The sequence below is a fragment of the Pleurodeles waltl genome, chromosome 6, assembly GCF_031143425.1.
Source record: "Pleurodeles waltl isolate 20211129_DDA chromosome 6, aPleWal1.hap1.20221129, whole genome shotgun sequence".
NCBI lineage: Eukaryota > Metazoa > Chordata > Amphibia > Caudata > Salamandridae > Pleurodeles > Pleurodeles waltl.
This window is the reverse complement of record NC_090445.1, coordinates 824,527,384-824,543,558: the sequence shown is the minus strand read 5'-3', so window position 1 is coordinate 824,543,558 and position 16,175 is coordinate 824,527,384. Positions and strand designations below refer to the sequence as shown.

Sequence of the window (16,175 nt, the reverse complement as noted above, 5' to 3'; positions counted from 1 at the left end):
TGACTATATCCGTTGCTCCCTAGACAAAAATATTCCTTCACTGCTGGTATTGCTGGATCTATCCGCAGGATCTGATACCGTTTCACATTCCAAGATGCTGCAAAGATTCCAAGAGACAGGAATACATGGCTCAGCTTTGGCTTGGTTCAGAGATTTGTTATCTAATCATACCCAGACTATTAACTTGGGTGCTTTTAAATCGCGAACCTTGAAACTGGACAAGGGGGTGCCTCAAGGCTCATGTCTTAGACCCACACTTTTTAACATCTATGTGTCCCTGCCTGCTAAGGTTGTAAAAAACTTTGGCTTCATACCACTTTCACATGCAACTGACACCTAGCTGATTTTTACTATGGATAAGGATCTCAGAGGCTAAAGCTCGCTTTTCGGCTGGCATGACAGCTATTGCAGCATAGATGACTGATAACTGTCTACAGATAAATGCTAGTGAAACAGAAATTATGCTGTTTGGCAAGGACCAACAGCTTTGGACTCCCAACTGGTGGCATTTAGACCTTGGCCCAGCCCCTAGTCCCAAGGAAGTCACGAAAAACTTGTCTGTCCGTCTCGATCAGTCTCTCTCGATGACTGAGCAGGTCGGGACCACGGTTGGCAACTGTTTCCATATGCTCTGTCTTTTACAGAAAGTTTTTCCTCTAAATCCTCACTCGGCTAGGGAGATTTTGGTCCAAGCTTTGGTGGTTAACTGCTTAGACTACAGCAATGCTTTATTAGGCCCCCCTAACAAGTCAGTATTAAGCAAACTTCAAGTGGTTCAGAATACAGCGGCACATCTCATTTATAATCTACCATCTAGATCGGCATCTCCCCTTTACATGCTCTCCATTGGCTACCTATATACAAGAGAATTGTTTTTAAAGTGTGCTGTTTGACTCATAAAGCTCTGAATGGAAAAGGCCCGCTCTATATAGCTAACAAGCTTGTTCAGTACCACCATAACAGATCTTTACATTCCTTGGGTCAAGCTCTGCTTTTAGACCCAAGGATTAGGAAAGCAAGATCACCCCTACTCATATCTGGCTCCTCAGTTCTGGAATGAACTTCCATACCAAATACGGCAATGCAAGGACCATCTTAAATTCAGGAAGCTCTTGAAAACTGAGCTGTTTGTGGCATAACCGTTTGTGTTCCCGGGGTGAGCCGAGCTCAAAACAAGTTATAGTAACATAATATAACATAAAGAGGGGCGCAGTTTGCCCGACCAAGATGGCGGCTGCCTAATATCGGAGCTCCGGGCGGCCCGCCAACAATCCTGTTTATTACCCGATGAAGGGAAGCCCCAATTATACAAAAGAGAGGCAGGGGGCCAGCCTGAGCATGATCCTGCAAACGGAGGAGTCTGGAGGCACCAGACGACGCTAGTGACTTAATCGGGCCGAGGACTGTCCTGACCGGGCGGGAAGGTGAGGCCTGTCCCCACCTGCTGCACGGCCCGTCAGAAATATGAGCTGCTGCTGCACGGGAGGCGCGAGATCGGGGGCCCAGGTGAAAGCGGTTTGACCGGGAGGAGAGCCGCGGTGTGCTGGGCCCACTGCACAATCGGCAGATGATGGCCCGTGCTGGGAGATGAAGTGTGGCCCAGCCTGGAGGACAGCGGGAATGGGCGGAGGCCTGGCCCGCACCACTCCTTTGAGTAACAGAGTTGGGGACGACCATACAGGGAACGATCCACCTGGGCTGGGGGAGAAGGCCAGGGAGACCAACGGCACAGCCCACAGTGAGGAGCACGGGGAGACGGACTGCCCCCCTTAACCTCCCGTGAGGGCTTCCTTTGGGGACTTGCCTGGGACTCCTGCAGGGGATAGCCCTTGTGAGAGAGCCGGCACTGAAGAGCAGCTGGTGGGTTGCGCCCCTTCCCCATCGTGCTATGCAGACAGTGAAAAGCTCCATGGGGCAGTGGCAGGGGGCCCCTTTCCGCCAGCCTTTTCATGGCGGTTCCCTGGGGGAATTACAACCGCCAGGACCAACGTGGCGGTAAACCGCCGGTCCCAGTGGTGCAACCGCAGCTGTCGTAATTAGCAAGATTGCACCGCCAGCCTGTTGATGGTGCAATCGTCAGAACAGCCCTGGCGGTCTTTTACCGCCAGGGTTGTAATGAGGGCCTATGTATCTTAAGGTACTGCTTAAAACAGTCAAAAATTACACGTCTTAAAAGAACCCCTCTGAGTTATTATTTTAAAAAAAAGTCAATACTTCAAAAAAGGAATACGTCCCATAGTGTTTCTACTCAAACTATATTCAAGTGTGAAATGGGTGAAAGGGTTATCAGTGTAGGGTAAAAGGTATAGGGAATAGGGGTTAAGGGTAAGTGAGTGCTTGAGGGTACAGAGTTAAGAATTTGGGGTTTAGGATTGTGGAAGCAGCATTTAGGGGATGAGATTAAGGGTATGGGGTTAACGGCTAGACTACAGGACATATGGATTAGTGGTATAACATTAAAAACATAATGCCAATGTGTAGGAAAATGCCACTGTTGGCATGGTTACCCCCCTAACTTTTTGCCTTTTGTTGATGCCAGCTTTTACTGAAAGTGTGCTGGGACCCCGCTAACCAGGCCCCAGCACCAGTGTTCTTTCCCTGAAACTGTACCTTTGTCTCAACAATTGGCACAGCCCTGGCACACAGGTTAGTCCCTTGTAAAAGGTACCCCTGGTACCAAGGGCCCTGTGGCCAGGGAAGGCCTCTAAGGGCTGCAGCATGTATTATGCCACCCTGGGGACCTCTCACTCAGCACATGCACCCTGCCTCACAGCTTGTGTGTGCTGGTGGGGAGAAAAAAAGACTAAGTCGACATGGCACTCCCCTCAGGGTGCCATGCCCACAACCCGCTGCCTGTGGCATAGGTAAGTCACCCCTCTAGCAGCCCTTACAGCCCTAACGCAGGGTTACTATACCACAGGTGAGGGCATAGCTGCATGAGCACTATGCCCCTACAGTGTCTAAGCCAATTCTTAGACATTGTAAGTGCAGGGTAGCCATAAAGAGTATATGGTCTGAAAGTGTGTCAAACACGGACTCCACAGTTCCATAATGGCTACACTGAATACTGGGAAGTTTGGTATCAAACTTCTCAGCACAATAAATCCACACTCGTGCCAGTGTGGGATTTATCTTGGAGATCCCCCCTGCATGCCAGCCCAACTGCTAGTACTAGGCTGACCGGTCGTTGCCAGCCTGCCACTTCCAGACTAGTTTCTGGCCACATGGGGTGAGTGCCTTTGTGTACTTTGTGACCAGGAACAAAGCCTGTCCTAGGTGGAGGTGCTTCACACCTCCCCCTGCAGGAATTGTAACACATGGCGGTGAGCCTCAAAGGCTCAAGCCCAGTGTTACAACCCACCCCCCCAGGGCACTCCAGCTAGTGGAGATGCCCTCCCCCACCGGACACAGCCCCCACTTTTGGCAGCAAGTCCAGGAAGATAATGAGAAAAACAAGGAGTCGTCAACCCCTCAGCCAGGTCCACCCCCAAGGTGACCAGAGCTGATGTGACTGCCTCCTTAGAAAATCCTCTATCTTGCTTTGGAGGATTTATCCCAATAGGATTAGGGATGCGCTCCCCTCCCCAAAGGGAGGAGGCACAAGGAGGTTGAAGCCACCCTCAGGGACAGTAGCCATTGGCTACTGCCCTCCAGCCCTAAACACACCCCTAAATTCTAGATTTAGGGGCAGCCCTGACCCTGAATCCAGGAAATCAGATTCCTTATGACTTAGCAAGAAGAAGGACTGCTGACCTGAAAACCCCGCAGACAAGAAGGAAGACGACAACTGCTTTGGCCAAGCTCTACCGGCCTGTCTCCTGATTCAAAGAACCTGCACCAGTGACGCATCCTGCGGGCCCAGCGACCTCTGCTGACACAGAGGACAGCCCTGAAACTCCAAAGGACCAAGAAACTCCAGTATAAAAGGCCCTGTCTAAAGCAACAAGAAGAAACCATCTTTAAAGGGACTCTCACCTCACTCCGGAAGCATGAGTCCCCCCACTCTGCACTCGACGCCACTGGCCCATGTCCAGAGAAACTAATGCCACAGAGAGGACCCCCAGGCGACTCCCAATGACGTGTCCACCCTGAGCCGACCTCTCTGCACCCCCACCACGATGACACCTGCAGAGGGAATCCAGAGGACCCCCCGACCGCCTCTGCCCGGTAAAGAAACCAACGCCTGGAAGAAGCACTGCACCCGCAGCCCCCAGGCTCGTGAAGAACCAGCCACCGGTGCAGTAGTGACCAGCAGGCGGCCCTCACCCTTTCCCAGTCAGTGGCTGGCCTGAGAAGCTCCCCTGTGCCCTGCATGCATCGTCAGAGAGACCCACGGGTCCCTCCATTGATTTTTATACAAAACCCAATGCCTTGTTTGCGCACTGCACCCGGCCGCCCCTGTGCCGCTGAGGGTGTATTTTGTCTGCCTGTTTGGGACCCCCCCCCAGTGCTCTACAACCCCCCCTGGTCTGCTCCCCGAGGACACAGGTACTTACCTGCTAGCAAACTGGAATCAGAACACCCCTAGTCTCCTTAGGGGCCTATGTTATTTGGGACCCTCTTTGACCTCTGCACCTGACCGGTCCTGTGTTGCTGGTGCTGCATGTTTGGGGTTGATTTGAACCCCCAACGGCGGGCTGCCTATGCCCCGGAGACTGAACTTGTAAGTGCTTTACTTACCTCAAAATCTAACCTGTACTTACCTCCCCCAGTAACTGTTGAATTTTGCAGTGTCCACTTTTAAAATAGCTTATTGCCATTTTATGCCAAATTGTGTGCATTTCTGTTTTAATTCAAAGTTCTATCTTTACCCATGCAAAGTACCTTACACTTAATGTACTTAACTGCAATCTGAATCTCGTGGTTCTAAAATAAATTAAGAAAATAATATTTTCTATATAAAAACCTATTGGCCTGAAGTTAAGTCATTTAGTGTGTACAACAAAAGCTTAACACTACCCGCTGATAAGCTTAACTGCTCGACCACATTACCACAAGTAGAGCATTAGTATTATCTAATATTGCCTCTGTCAAGCATCTTGGGGAACCCCTGGACTCGGTGCACACTATCTCTCACTTTGAGATATTCTATACAGAGCCAGCTTCCTACACAATGAGTTGGGGTTAGTGATTTAGATAGTTAGGGTGTTGAAGTACAGGTGGTATTATTAGCACCTTCGCTACCAGGCCTTTCCCCCCACCCCCAGGTGCCAAGCCTCTTTTTTTGGCTATTTGGGGCAGTTTGGTTTAGGCCCTCATCCTTTTGTCCACAAAAGCTACCCATGCCAAATTTGAGCCCTCCCCCCCGCCCAAAATCCTAGGGATTCTAAAGGTACACAGGGTTTATGGGTTCCACTGGAGAAGACCAAGAAAATAGCTGAAATACAACAAAAATGTCGTTTAAAAAAAAAGAAAATGGGAAAAAAGGGCTGTAGAGGAAGGCTTTTGTTCTTCCCCTGAAATTGGCATCAGCAAAGGGTGGGCGGTGCTAAAATCTCCATCTTTCCAGAACAGGTAGTCTTGAATCAGAAAAGCTCATTTTTCAACATAATTTTGACATTTTACTGGGACATACCCTATTTTTACTATTTTTGTGCTTTTTGCCTCCTTCCAGTTAGTGACAGAAATGGGTGTGAAACCAATGCTGGATACCGGACAGCTAAATATTTCTGAAAAGTAGACAAAATTCTGAATTCAGCAAGGGGTCATTTGTATAGATCCTACAAGGCTGCCCTACAGAAAATAACAGCAGAAATAAATAAAATATTGAAATTGAGGTGAAAGTAAAAAAACAGCCATGCCTCTCCTCATTTTACTCTCTAACTTGTTCCTGCGATGTCAGATTTTTAAAAGCAATATACCATTACGTCTACTGGACTCTTCTAGTTGCGGGGATATATAGGGCTTGTAGGTTCATTAAGAACCCTAGGCACCCAGAGCCAATAAAGGAGCTGCACCTTGCAATGGGTTTTAATTGTATACCAGGTATACAGCAATTAATTTGCTGAAATATAAAGAGTGAAAAATAGGTATCAAGGAAACCTTTGTATTTCCAAAATGGGAAGAAGATAAGGTGTTATTTGCACATCTCTGAATTCCGGGTCCCCATACTGGCATGTGAATTACAGGGCATTTCTCAAATACTTGTCTTTTTTACATACTGCCTTACATTTGGAAGGAAAAAACATAGAGAAAGACAAAGGGCAATAACACGTGTTCTTCTATTCTGTGTTCCCCCAAGTCTCCCAATAAAAATTGTACCTCACTTGCTTGGGTAGGCCTAATGCTGGCGACTGGAAATGCAACATAGACACATCACAATTAAACTTTGAAATCTGACGTGTTTTTTGGAAAGTGCCTAGCTGTGGATTTTGGCCTTTAGCTCAGCCGGCACCTAGGGAAACCTACCAAACCTGTGCATTTTTTAAAACTAGACACCTAGGGAAATGCAGGATGGGGTGGCTTGTGGGGCTCTCACCAGGTTCTGTTACCCAGAATCCTTTGCAAACATCAAAATTTGACAACAAAAACTACCTTTTCCTCACATTTAGGTGACAGAAAGTTCTGGAATCCGAGAGGAGCCACACATTCCCTTCCACCCAGCCTTTACTCAAGTCTCCCGATAAAAATGGTACCTTACTTGTGTGGGTAGGCCTAGTGCCTGTGGCAGGAAATGCCCCAAAACACAACATGGATACATCACATTTTCCCCAAAGAAAACTGACCTGTTTTTTTTGCAAAGTGCCCAGCTCTGGATTTTGCCCGCTAGCGCAGCCGGCACCTAGATAAACCTACCAGACCCAGATGTGTCTAGGTCTCCTAGATTTTTTTACATGGCAGCGTCCCAAAGTCCAAAAAGTGCAGCTCTCACCATTCCAAGTGGCATGATTTTTAGAGTTAGACAAGGTCTCATGGCCCAAATGTAAAACTAAAACCCAAATTAATCAAATGTCCTCGTGCTTGCTGTTGGGATAAGATTGTTTAGTGTGCGGGAGGAGAACTGAAAGACTGTTACCTCCTTCAGTTGGGCTGGGGGCATAACCATGCCCATACTGGTTGGTAGGCACCATCCCACTGAATGCCCTGGCATCTAGTAGGTGTTCTGCCACCCCTGGGAGTGGAATGGGGTAACTGCCCATCTGCCCACTTTGTCCCCATTTATTTGGGGTGGGGGTATAGCAAAAAATTCTTCCCTGGTGTCTGGTGGGCTATCTGCCCCTCTTGAGGGCTGATGGGCTTTACAAAAATAGCCCGACCTGCCCCCAAGGAGGGCAGAAATGGCCAACAGTAATGTGCCCCCATGGGGAGCGACCGTGGCAGAAGGGGCTGCCCCACCAAACAAAACAAACACACACACATAATTGTGCCCCCCAGAGGAACGACCCTTGCCTAAGGGGTCGCTCCCCTCTTGTGAAACAAAGGGGGAAGGGGGGGCAGAAATGGCCCAATAAATAATTGCCCCAGGGGAGCGACCCTTGCTCAAGGGGTCGCTCCCCTTCATTGTTTTTGTGTAAAAAAACAAAACAAATATATATATATATATATATATATATATATATATATATATCTCCTTGGTGTCTAGTGGCTTCTACCCCCCTGGGGGCAGAACGGCCTAATTAAAATAGTCTGATTTGCCCCCACGGGGGGCAGAAATGGCCTAATAAATAATTGCCCCCCAGGTGAGCGACCTATGCCCAAGGAGTTGCTCCCCTTCATCGTTTTTGTGAAAAACAAAACATAAAACTCCCTGGTGTCTAGTGGGTTCTGCCCCCCCACCCAGGGGCAGATCAGCCTAATTAAAATAGGGCGATATGCCCCCAGAGAAGGGGGAGTGGTGGGGAGGGGGGCAGAAAAGGCCTAATTTAAAAATGTCCCTGGGGCCGCTCCCCTTCATTGAAAACAAAACAAAACACAAAGGGCCTGATTCTAACTTTGGAGGACAGTGTTAAACCGTCCCAAAAGTGGCGGATATACCACCTACCATATTACGAGTTCCATAGGATATAATGGACTCGTAATACGGTAGGTGGTATATCCGCCACTTTTGGGACGGTTTAACACCGTCCTCCAAAGTTAGAATCAGGCCCAAAATCCCTAGTGTCATCAGATGTCACTGTGGCGGGGGTGGAGGTTGGAGGTAGAAGGGGAAGCGATTAGTCAAAGAGTCAGTCATTGGCAATGCCTTTGTTCTGGATATCCGCACACCATGGGTTGCAGTGTGCTCAGAAGCAGGATCGCCCCGCATCACAGAGTCATCCAGGGTTGACAGATAGTCTTTCAAAGGCTGCCAGATATCCTTTGGTGTGCGAGGGCGGAGGTTGCAGAGAGGGGTATATCTCACTGGTTGTGTTACAGCATATGAGGCTCAGGAGCCATGCTCGCACCATAGACACCGCCCTAGAACCCCAATTCTCCCGTTCTGCCAAGAGAAGAGCTATGGCTGTGAAGCGTCAGAGAGGTTTAGCAGTGCTCTCAACATATCCCATCAGTGCCATCAGGGGCGACAACAGTACCCACCATCAACGACAATAAATAAATAAACATTTCTCCAATAATCCGCCAGATATCCATGTTCGATGAGCAAAGTATGCATTTTCTGTTTTACACTTCAGGCAAGCCTAGGATCGGGAGGGTCTATTTTTGCCAAAGAAGTAGGGATCAGATAGATTCTACAAAGAAATGTATGATGTACAAGTTTATGTCTATGATTTAAAGACAGAAAGCAACAGTCATATGCCATATCTTATCGGACATCTGATGCCTCGGGTCCACTTCCCAGGCCTCCTGCATCCTCCAGTCCTGAGCAGGGAGAAACTCAAGAGATGCACGGAACAGCTTGTAAATCAAGCCGGCACTACAGTCTGCTGTTATAATTAATGTGAGAGGTGAGAAATCAGAGGGTGCCACCGGGTAAGTAGGTAAAAGCCCCCGTAATGTGCTCTGCAAGCATCGGAGGACAAAGTGACCCATGTATGTGGTAGTTTCAAAGCAACTGTCCTCAGTTCATTAGAATATATGATCTTGCGGGAAAAGGTCGCGCATAGTGGTAAGCAGAAATGAGTCAAGCGTTTGTTGTACCACTTCCCTTCGATATGAGGGGGAGTCATGGATTGTTGCCTAGGGGGAGCGCCGCTGAGTTTAGCAAGTTTCAGGACAGAAGTTGAGCCAATCGGCGCCATGCCCAGTAAGCTATGGCCAACGACTGGACGTCGGCAGGGTCCAATAGATAGCCAAGCGGCAACAGCAATTGTAGTCGAGTAGGGAACACAGAGTCCTGTTCTGATATTGTATATGGTAGTCGAGCATCCGAGTGGTACCAATAGTACCCGTAGTGGCATTGGGCAACTAAATAGTATAAGTGAAAATGGGGGATCCCAAACACCCCTGCAAATCACACAGAAGTGTCAGTATCTCCCAACACACACGGGGGTGCCTCCCAACCCAGATCAACCACGTCAGTGAGGTCTGTACTGTAGTGAATAATGTGTTGTTGAGGGAACTGGTATGTTAATAAAGAGATAAAGTACCACCATTTTAATTAATACAATGCAGCCAACCATTGACAAGGGGAAGCGGATCCAGCAGTCTATCTGCATGTTTAACCTTTCCACTGCCAATCCTTCTCCCAATGTATATGGATACCCAAATATTTAACGTGGTCCTCGCGCCAGGAGAGAGGAAACTCACAGTGCACTGGGGTAGTCACCACTGTGAAGGGAGACAACTTGGATTTATGCCAGTTGATCTGCGAGCCGGAGAAATCACCAAACCCAGCTATCTCCGCCATCACCGGGCTCCAATTAGTAACGGGTAGTGGAGAAACAAGAGGATATCATCCGCATATAAGGAGACCAACAAGGGCAAGGTCTTGAATTGCAATCCTCAATGTAGGTGTTTTTCCTGGAGGTGACGTACCAAAGGGTACATCGCAATTATGAAAACTCCTGCCGAGTTCCCCTGGTGATGGGGAAGGCCTGTGAAAGTGTACCGTTTACCCGGATACGGGCAGTAGAAGAGTAATACAGTAGCATTATCAATGAAACGAAGCCCCAGGGCATACCGAGCTTTCAGAGAGTGGCCTCTCGAAAGGGCCACTCTTAAGAATCAAAAGCCTTCTCTGCGTCCAACAGGGCAACTGCAGCTGGTATCTTTGGGAAAACTCTATGAAGGGAGGCAAACACTGTACGCAAGATCAGCGACGTGGACCTGTGTGGAACGAATACCAACTGAGCTGGTGAGATTATCTGGTCCAACAATAGGGACAGCCAGTTAGCCATCATCTTTGACAACGGGTGGTATGAGCCACAGAGGGTGGGGTTCTTGTTCAGTTTTAACAGCAAAGTGACCACGGCCTCCCGTTGCATGGGCGGGAGTACTCCCTCCTCCATGGTCTCCTGGTACATGTCCAGAAGATAGGGGACCAGGATGTGCTTGTATGCCTTATAAAAGACACCTGTAAATCCGTCTGTGCCCAGAACCTAGAGCCATTCAATGAGTCAATTGCCAGCATTACCTCCTCTGACGTTAAGGATTCGCTTATATACTGCTGTTGTGGTGAGCTCAGCCACACCATGGCCACCTCCTCCAGATACGCTGCATCTCGGGGAAGTGATTCTGTACGCAGGTGGTGTAAAGTTGCTTATAGTAATCAAATATTAGTATCTGTACCTCAGAAGGGACCAAGGTTTTTGTGCCACATGGCCCCTGCAACTCAAGTATACAAGAGAGCGACCTAGGGGGTGCAGAAGGTGCGACCGGGCCTCTCGCCCTACCGACGCGCCCTACCATATTTCCCCAAGAAGTTGGCCTCGCATTCTGCCAATTCCAGAAATGTGTTCAGTAATTTCGCTCGGGTGGGCAGATCAGCCTCCATGCTTCACGAAGCTGCCCCACTATCCGAGTATTCTATAATGGCAGTACGGAGATTAGACTGGAACACCTCATCTAATACGTGGTCTGGGTCTCTGATACGGCATCGGTCGTGCCAAGAGAGAGATCAGTGTGCCCGCTCTACCGTTAACGTGGGGGTGAAGCTAGCACGATCTATGAGCAGTCGTTCAACAAAGAAGTCCATGCACCCTGCTGTGGTAATTTCTGCTACCCACAAGATGCGAAGATTATTGCGTCTGCCCTGCATCGCCAAATCCTCATTTTGTATGGCGACTGTTATTGGACGGGTCGCCAGCACATCCAATCTCTTGACCATTTTGGAGGTGGCGTCCTCCGTTTTGCCATTCGCATGTCGTGCCGGTCAAGATGCTCCCATATCCGATCCAATCGGCTGGCTATGGCATAAAACCTTGCGTTGGTGGTCCTAGGCAGTGTGGGGAATATACATCTAACTTAACAGACCCTTCAAGGTTCTGGTCCTGTATTTCCCTACTTCCCAGCATATGAAGTTCAGGCAATTCTGTCAGTTCCCAACAGCCTCACTTGTCACTCTTCCCTCGATGGCAGAAGACAATCCAATTTTGCTTACAGAACCAACAGAAATCCATTCCAACTACCTGCCTCTGCCCTTTTATAGCATGTATGGAATCTATCTCTGCCAATGTCTACTTACGGCTATCCCTGAGCCATGTCTTGGTCTCACAGGCAGAGTGCGCCTTCCATCTCAAAGTTATGGTAAAACTGCAATGTTCACGAAGTTTGTCTGCATTTGCATTCTGACTCTAGAAACCTAAAGATATGCGGATACAAACAAATGACGGGGGATCTCCATTCGATGTAAAAATAGACAACATACAAAAAATGTAAAAGCTGAATTAATAAAGATCATTCTTAATCTTTTGCCCTGTGATATACTCAAAACATTTCTGTGGAAAAATGGCCATATTAACTATCACCTTATTAACTTGATATATGAAAGTCAGAACGTACCACATTGGACTCTTCCTTGGTCCTACACAGATGTCTTTCTCTACACAGCACCCAAGGAAGATCGTGGTTTACATATAGGCCCTCATTACGACTCTGGCGGGCGGCGGAGGCCGCCCGCCAGAATTCCCCCCCTCCGAAATACCGCGCCGCGGTCAAAAGACCGCGGCGGGTATTACAAGTTTTCCCCTGGGCTGGCGGGCGGTTGCTGAAAAACCGCCCGCCAGCCCAGGGGAAAACGACCTTCCCACGAGGATGCCGGCTCGTAATCGAGCCGGCGGAGTGGGAAGGTGCGACGGGTGCAGTGGCACCCGTCGCGTATTTCAGTGTCTGCAAGGCAGACACTGAAATACTTTGCGGGGCCCTCTTACGGGGGCCCCTGCCGTGCCCATGCCATTGGCATGGGCACGGCAGGGGCCCCCAGGGGCCCCGTGACCCCCCCACCGCCATCCTGTTCATGGCGGCTTTCCCGCCATGAACAGGATGGCGGTAGGGGGGGTCAGAATCCTCATGGCTGCGGAGCGCGCTCCGCAGCCATGGAGGATTCACACGAGCTGCGGAAAGTCGGCGGGAGACCGCTGACTTTCCGCTTCTGACCGCGGCTGAACCGCCGCGGTCAGAATGCTCGTTGGAGCACCGCCAGCCTGTTGGCGGTGCTCCCGTGGTCGGTGGCCCTGGCGGCCACCGGCCGCCAGGGTCAGAATGACCCTCATAGTCTTTACAGCTCCTGGGGACCCTTTCATGGATTTAGAAATTCAAATCAGAATTCAGCCACACCGTATTCTTTCCTCATTACAACCGAGTAGGATAACAGGTTGTTTGGAGTCCAGCTACAAGGCTTAGAGAAGGATAACTTGAAGCCACATGGCAGACAGAGAGCACGCATTAATGGCCAACCATCATGCTAATGTCACCCACAACTAAAATGATTAAATAATTAACTTGAGTACCAGTGGATATTTAACTAGAGTCTTAGCAATACATTTGGCAATTAGGTGAGGTCACAGGAAATGTCACTGAGGACACAAAAAAGATCTAGCAACATTACACACATACAATAATATATGCCATTAAAATTCATAAAGTAGCTACAAGTTGTCTGTTCCGATGACACTCACTTGACAAGCAGGAGCAAGTTGCATTTTTCTTCGAAGAAATTTCTCAACATGTCCAATTGTTGCTTCTCCTGAAACCCGAACAAATTTCTTCTCAAGGGCCTGGTAAAAAGAAGGCACACTTAAGTTTTAATAAACATACTATTGAGGATATAGTGCAGAGTTTGGTACTGAAGTACATCAAGATCTCAATAAAATACCTGTTCGACACACACAGAAAATTAGAAAAGCTAACAAATAACCAATAACAAATAACAAATGTTCACAGAGGGTGGAGCTAAAATTGCCATAGTGTGGGGACGGAAGTCAAATAAACATTCAAATTCAATGCATTGACTTAATGGAGCACAAAATATAAATCAAGATACAACAAAAGGCTACATTCAATAATTACCTAATGAATGATTAAAATAGTGAAATTAATATCATAACAAGTCAATCCTTTAATCCTAAGTGTGGGATGTCTAGCTACTGCATGGTACTCCAATATGCACAAAGCATTTTAAGAAACAAGCTTGAGCACAGCTGTCACTGCCTATACCCATCCCTCAATCCCTGACAGCAATTTGGTCATCCTGCGTGCATTCATTTTGTTTGCTCTTATCGGCCTGTTGGTAGTAGATTATTATTGCTGGAGGAGGAAATTCTAAGGGCATAAGGAATGGGTCCCATGACTAAATGGGCTGACGTGGGAAACACTTTTTGCTCACAGTGCCCATTACCCTATAAATGAGTACAATCCCAAACACCATATCTAATGGGAAGAGGCAAGCATAACATCCACACCTTTATCACTTAACACTTTTATTCCCACTCCCTATGTGTCATCCTCTTCTCTGACAAATGGATTAACTGAAAGACCACGAACATTAATTGATTCACCAGTAGTAACACACTAATGAGCAGGTATATTTTCCTAACCAAATTTCTCGTGGTCACATGCCTCTACCAATGACGAAGGAACCTAAAACACATGCCCTGAGTGTCCTCATCCTCTTCAAGTTCCACCTGGTGATAACTTACCACCCTAGAAGAAGCAGCCTCCTTTTAGAAAGTCAACTTCATCTTAGATATCAAACCCTTAATAGTACTTGGAGACTAAAATCCTGACCTGACAAAATGCAGGGCCCCTTGCAAAATGAATTACCCTATTCACTACTAATGTAAAGCCATGGTTCTAAGAATTGTTCTCCCTAAGCCACAATCCCTCCTTCACAAACATCAAATATTCCCCACTCTTTGCCTCAATTAGCTTTTTGTCAAAATCCCCATAAATAAACTACCTCAACAGTCCTTCAACCATTAGCCTTGGAGCACACACTATTATCATCAAGAGAAAGCAAATACTCATCTATCTAGGCAAACATTGTAAACTATGTACCTCATGAATTCACAAACCTACATAAGAGCAACTTGAACACTGACAAAAGCAAGTGACTCATGGAAATCTGAGTAAAACACTATTCTCATCTCTTCTTACTTACTTCACCCCCAACTGCACTCCATAACCTCGCTCGCCTCCTCCACACTATCACTGGTTTAACCAGCCACATGGATAATGACTGCAACACAGTCCTCCTGTATGATTACGACCAAGAGAATCACCCTTAACACATTATTCACCGCTACACTATTCTGCCCAACACTGTTCAACCAAAGTCCTTTAATGACAGTTTTCCTACTGAACTAAAACATACCTACTGGTCAGCTATCCCCCAGTTCAATTTAGAGTGCAAATTAAACCATGTGCCCCTCCCCTGCCACAGTTAATTGCTTCTAATTGTTATTTGTTGGACCTGACAGCCTTAGGATGGTCATCCACCAACTTTTTGCCTACCTCCCTCCATTTTTCGCACACTGTTTTTTCTGGTTTTAGGACTGTGCACTTTACCACTGCTGTCCAGTGCTAAAGCCTTTATGCTCTCTCCCCTAAACATGATAACATTGGTTCCTACCCAATTGGCATATTTAATTTACCTGTAAGTCTCTAGTAAAGTGCACTACATGTGCCCAGAGCCTATAGATTAAATGCTACTGGTGGGCCTGAAGCACTGATTGTGCCACCCAAATAAGTAGCCTCTTAACCATGTCTCAGGAACGCCATTGAAAGGCCTGTGTATGCAGTTTCACTGCCACTTCGAATTGGAATAAAACTACTTGCCAAGCCTTAAACTCCCCTTTTTCTACATGTACGTCACCCCTAAGGTAGGCCCTAGGTAACCCACAGGGCAGGATGCTATGTAGTTAAAAGGCAGGACATGTACTAATGTGTTTTACATGTCCTGGTAGTGAAAAACTCATAAATTTGTTTTCCACTTCTGTGAGACCTGCTCCTCTCCTAGACTAACATATTAGAACTGCCCTAATATACTCTTAAGTGGTAGATTCTGATCCAGAAGGAGTAGCCATGTCTTGCTTAGTATTGCCAGAAAGGTAACAGAAAATCCTGCTTACTGGTGAAGTTGGATTTAATATTACTATTTTAGAAATGCCATTTTTAGAAAGTGGGCATTTCTCTGCACTTAGTGCCATCTGTGCCTTACAGCCTGTCTCCAATCCATGTCTGGTCCGTGGTGTCTGACAGCTCCCCTTGTGCATTCTACCCAGACAACCATAAACACAGGACACTCAGTCACATCTGCATTCATCTGCATACTAAATGCGTCTTCCTGGGCAGGAAGGGTGGAAGGGCCCTGCCCTCACACAAAGGACTGATAACTCCCCACAGGGATCATAGCAGACAGGGCTGGGTTGAAAGGGAAACTTGTGCACTTCAAAACCACTCTTTGAAGTTTCCCCCACTACAAAGGCATTTCTGGGTATATAAACTGGGTCTCTGACCCCACCAAATCAGACACTCCTGGACCTACACCTGCACTCTGTCAAAGGAACTGCCTGGCTGCCCAAAGGAATCATCTGGACTGCTTTGCTGAGGACTGCTACCCTGCTTGTTGCCCTGCTGCACTCTAACTCTGCTGGACGGACTCTGCCTTTCTTCTGAAGCGCTTTCTAAGGGTTTGGATTGAGTTTGCCTCCTATTTCTGAAGTCTCAGGGCCAACAAAGACTTAACTTCTCAAGAAAATACTCATGCATCGAAAATCGACGCAATGCCTGAAGAAATCGCCAGAAAGCCTGCCTCCGGGTTGGGACATCTCGACACCGCCGACTGGAACAACACAGCA

General features: G+C 47.7%; 1 protein-coding gene across 2 annotated transcripts in view; it reads right to left on the bottom strand.

Moving 5' to 3' along the window:
* PCGF6 (polycomb group ring finger 6) overlaps window positions 1-16,175 on the bottom strand; it is a 168,364-nt gene that overhangs the window by 55,159 nt on the left and 97,030 nt on the right. For both annotated transcript variants that reach the window (XM_069239480.1, XM_069239481.1), the window contains exon 8: window positions 12,996-13,094. In XM_069239480.1, coding sequence (XP_069095581.1) covers window positions 12,996-13,094 — 99 coding nt within the window. The remainder of the gene's footprint in view (window positions 1-12,995; window positions 13,095-16,175) is intronic.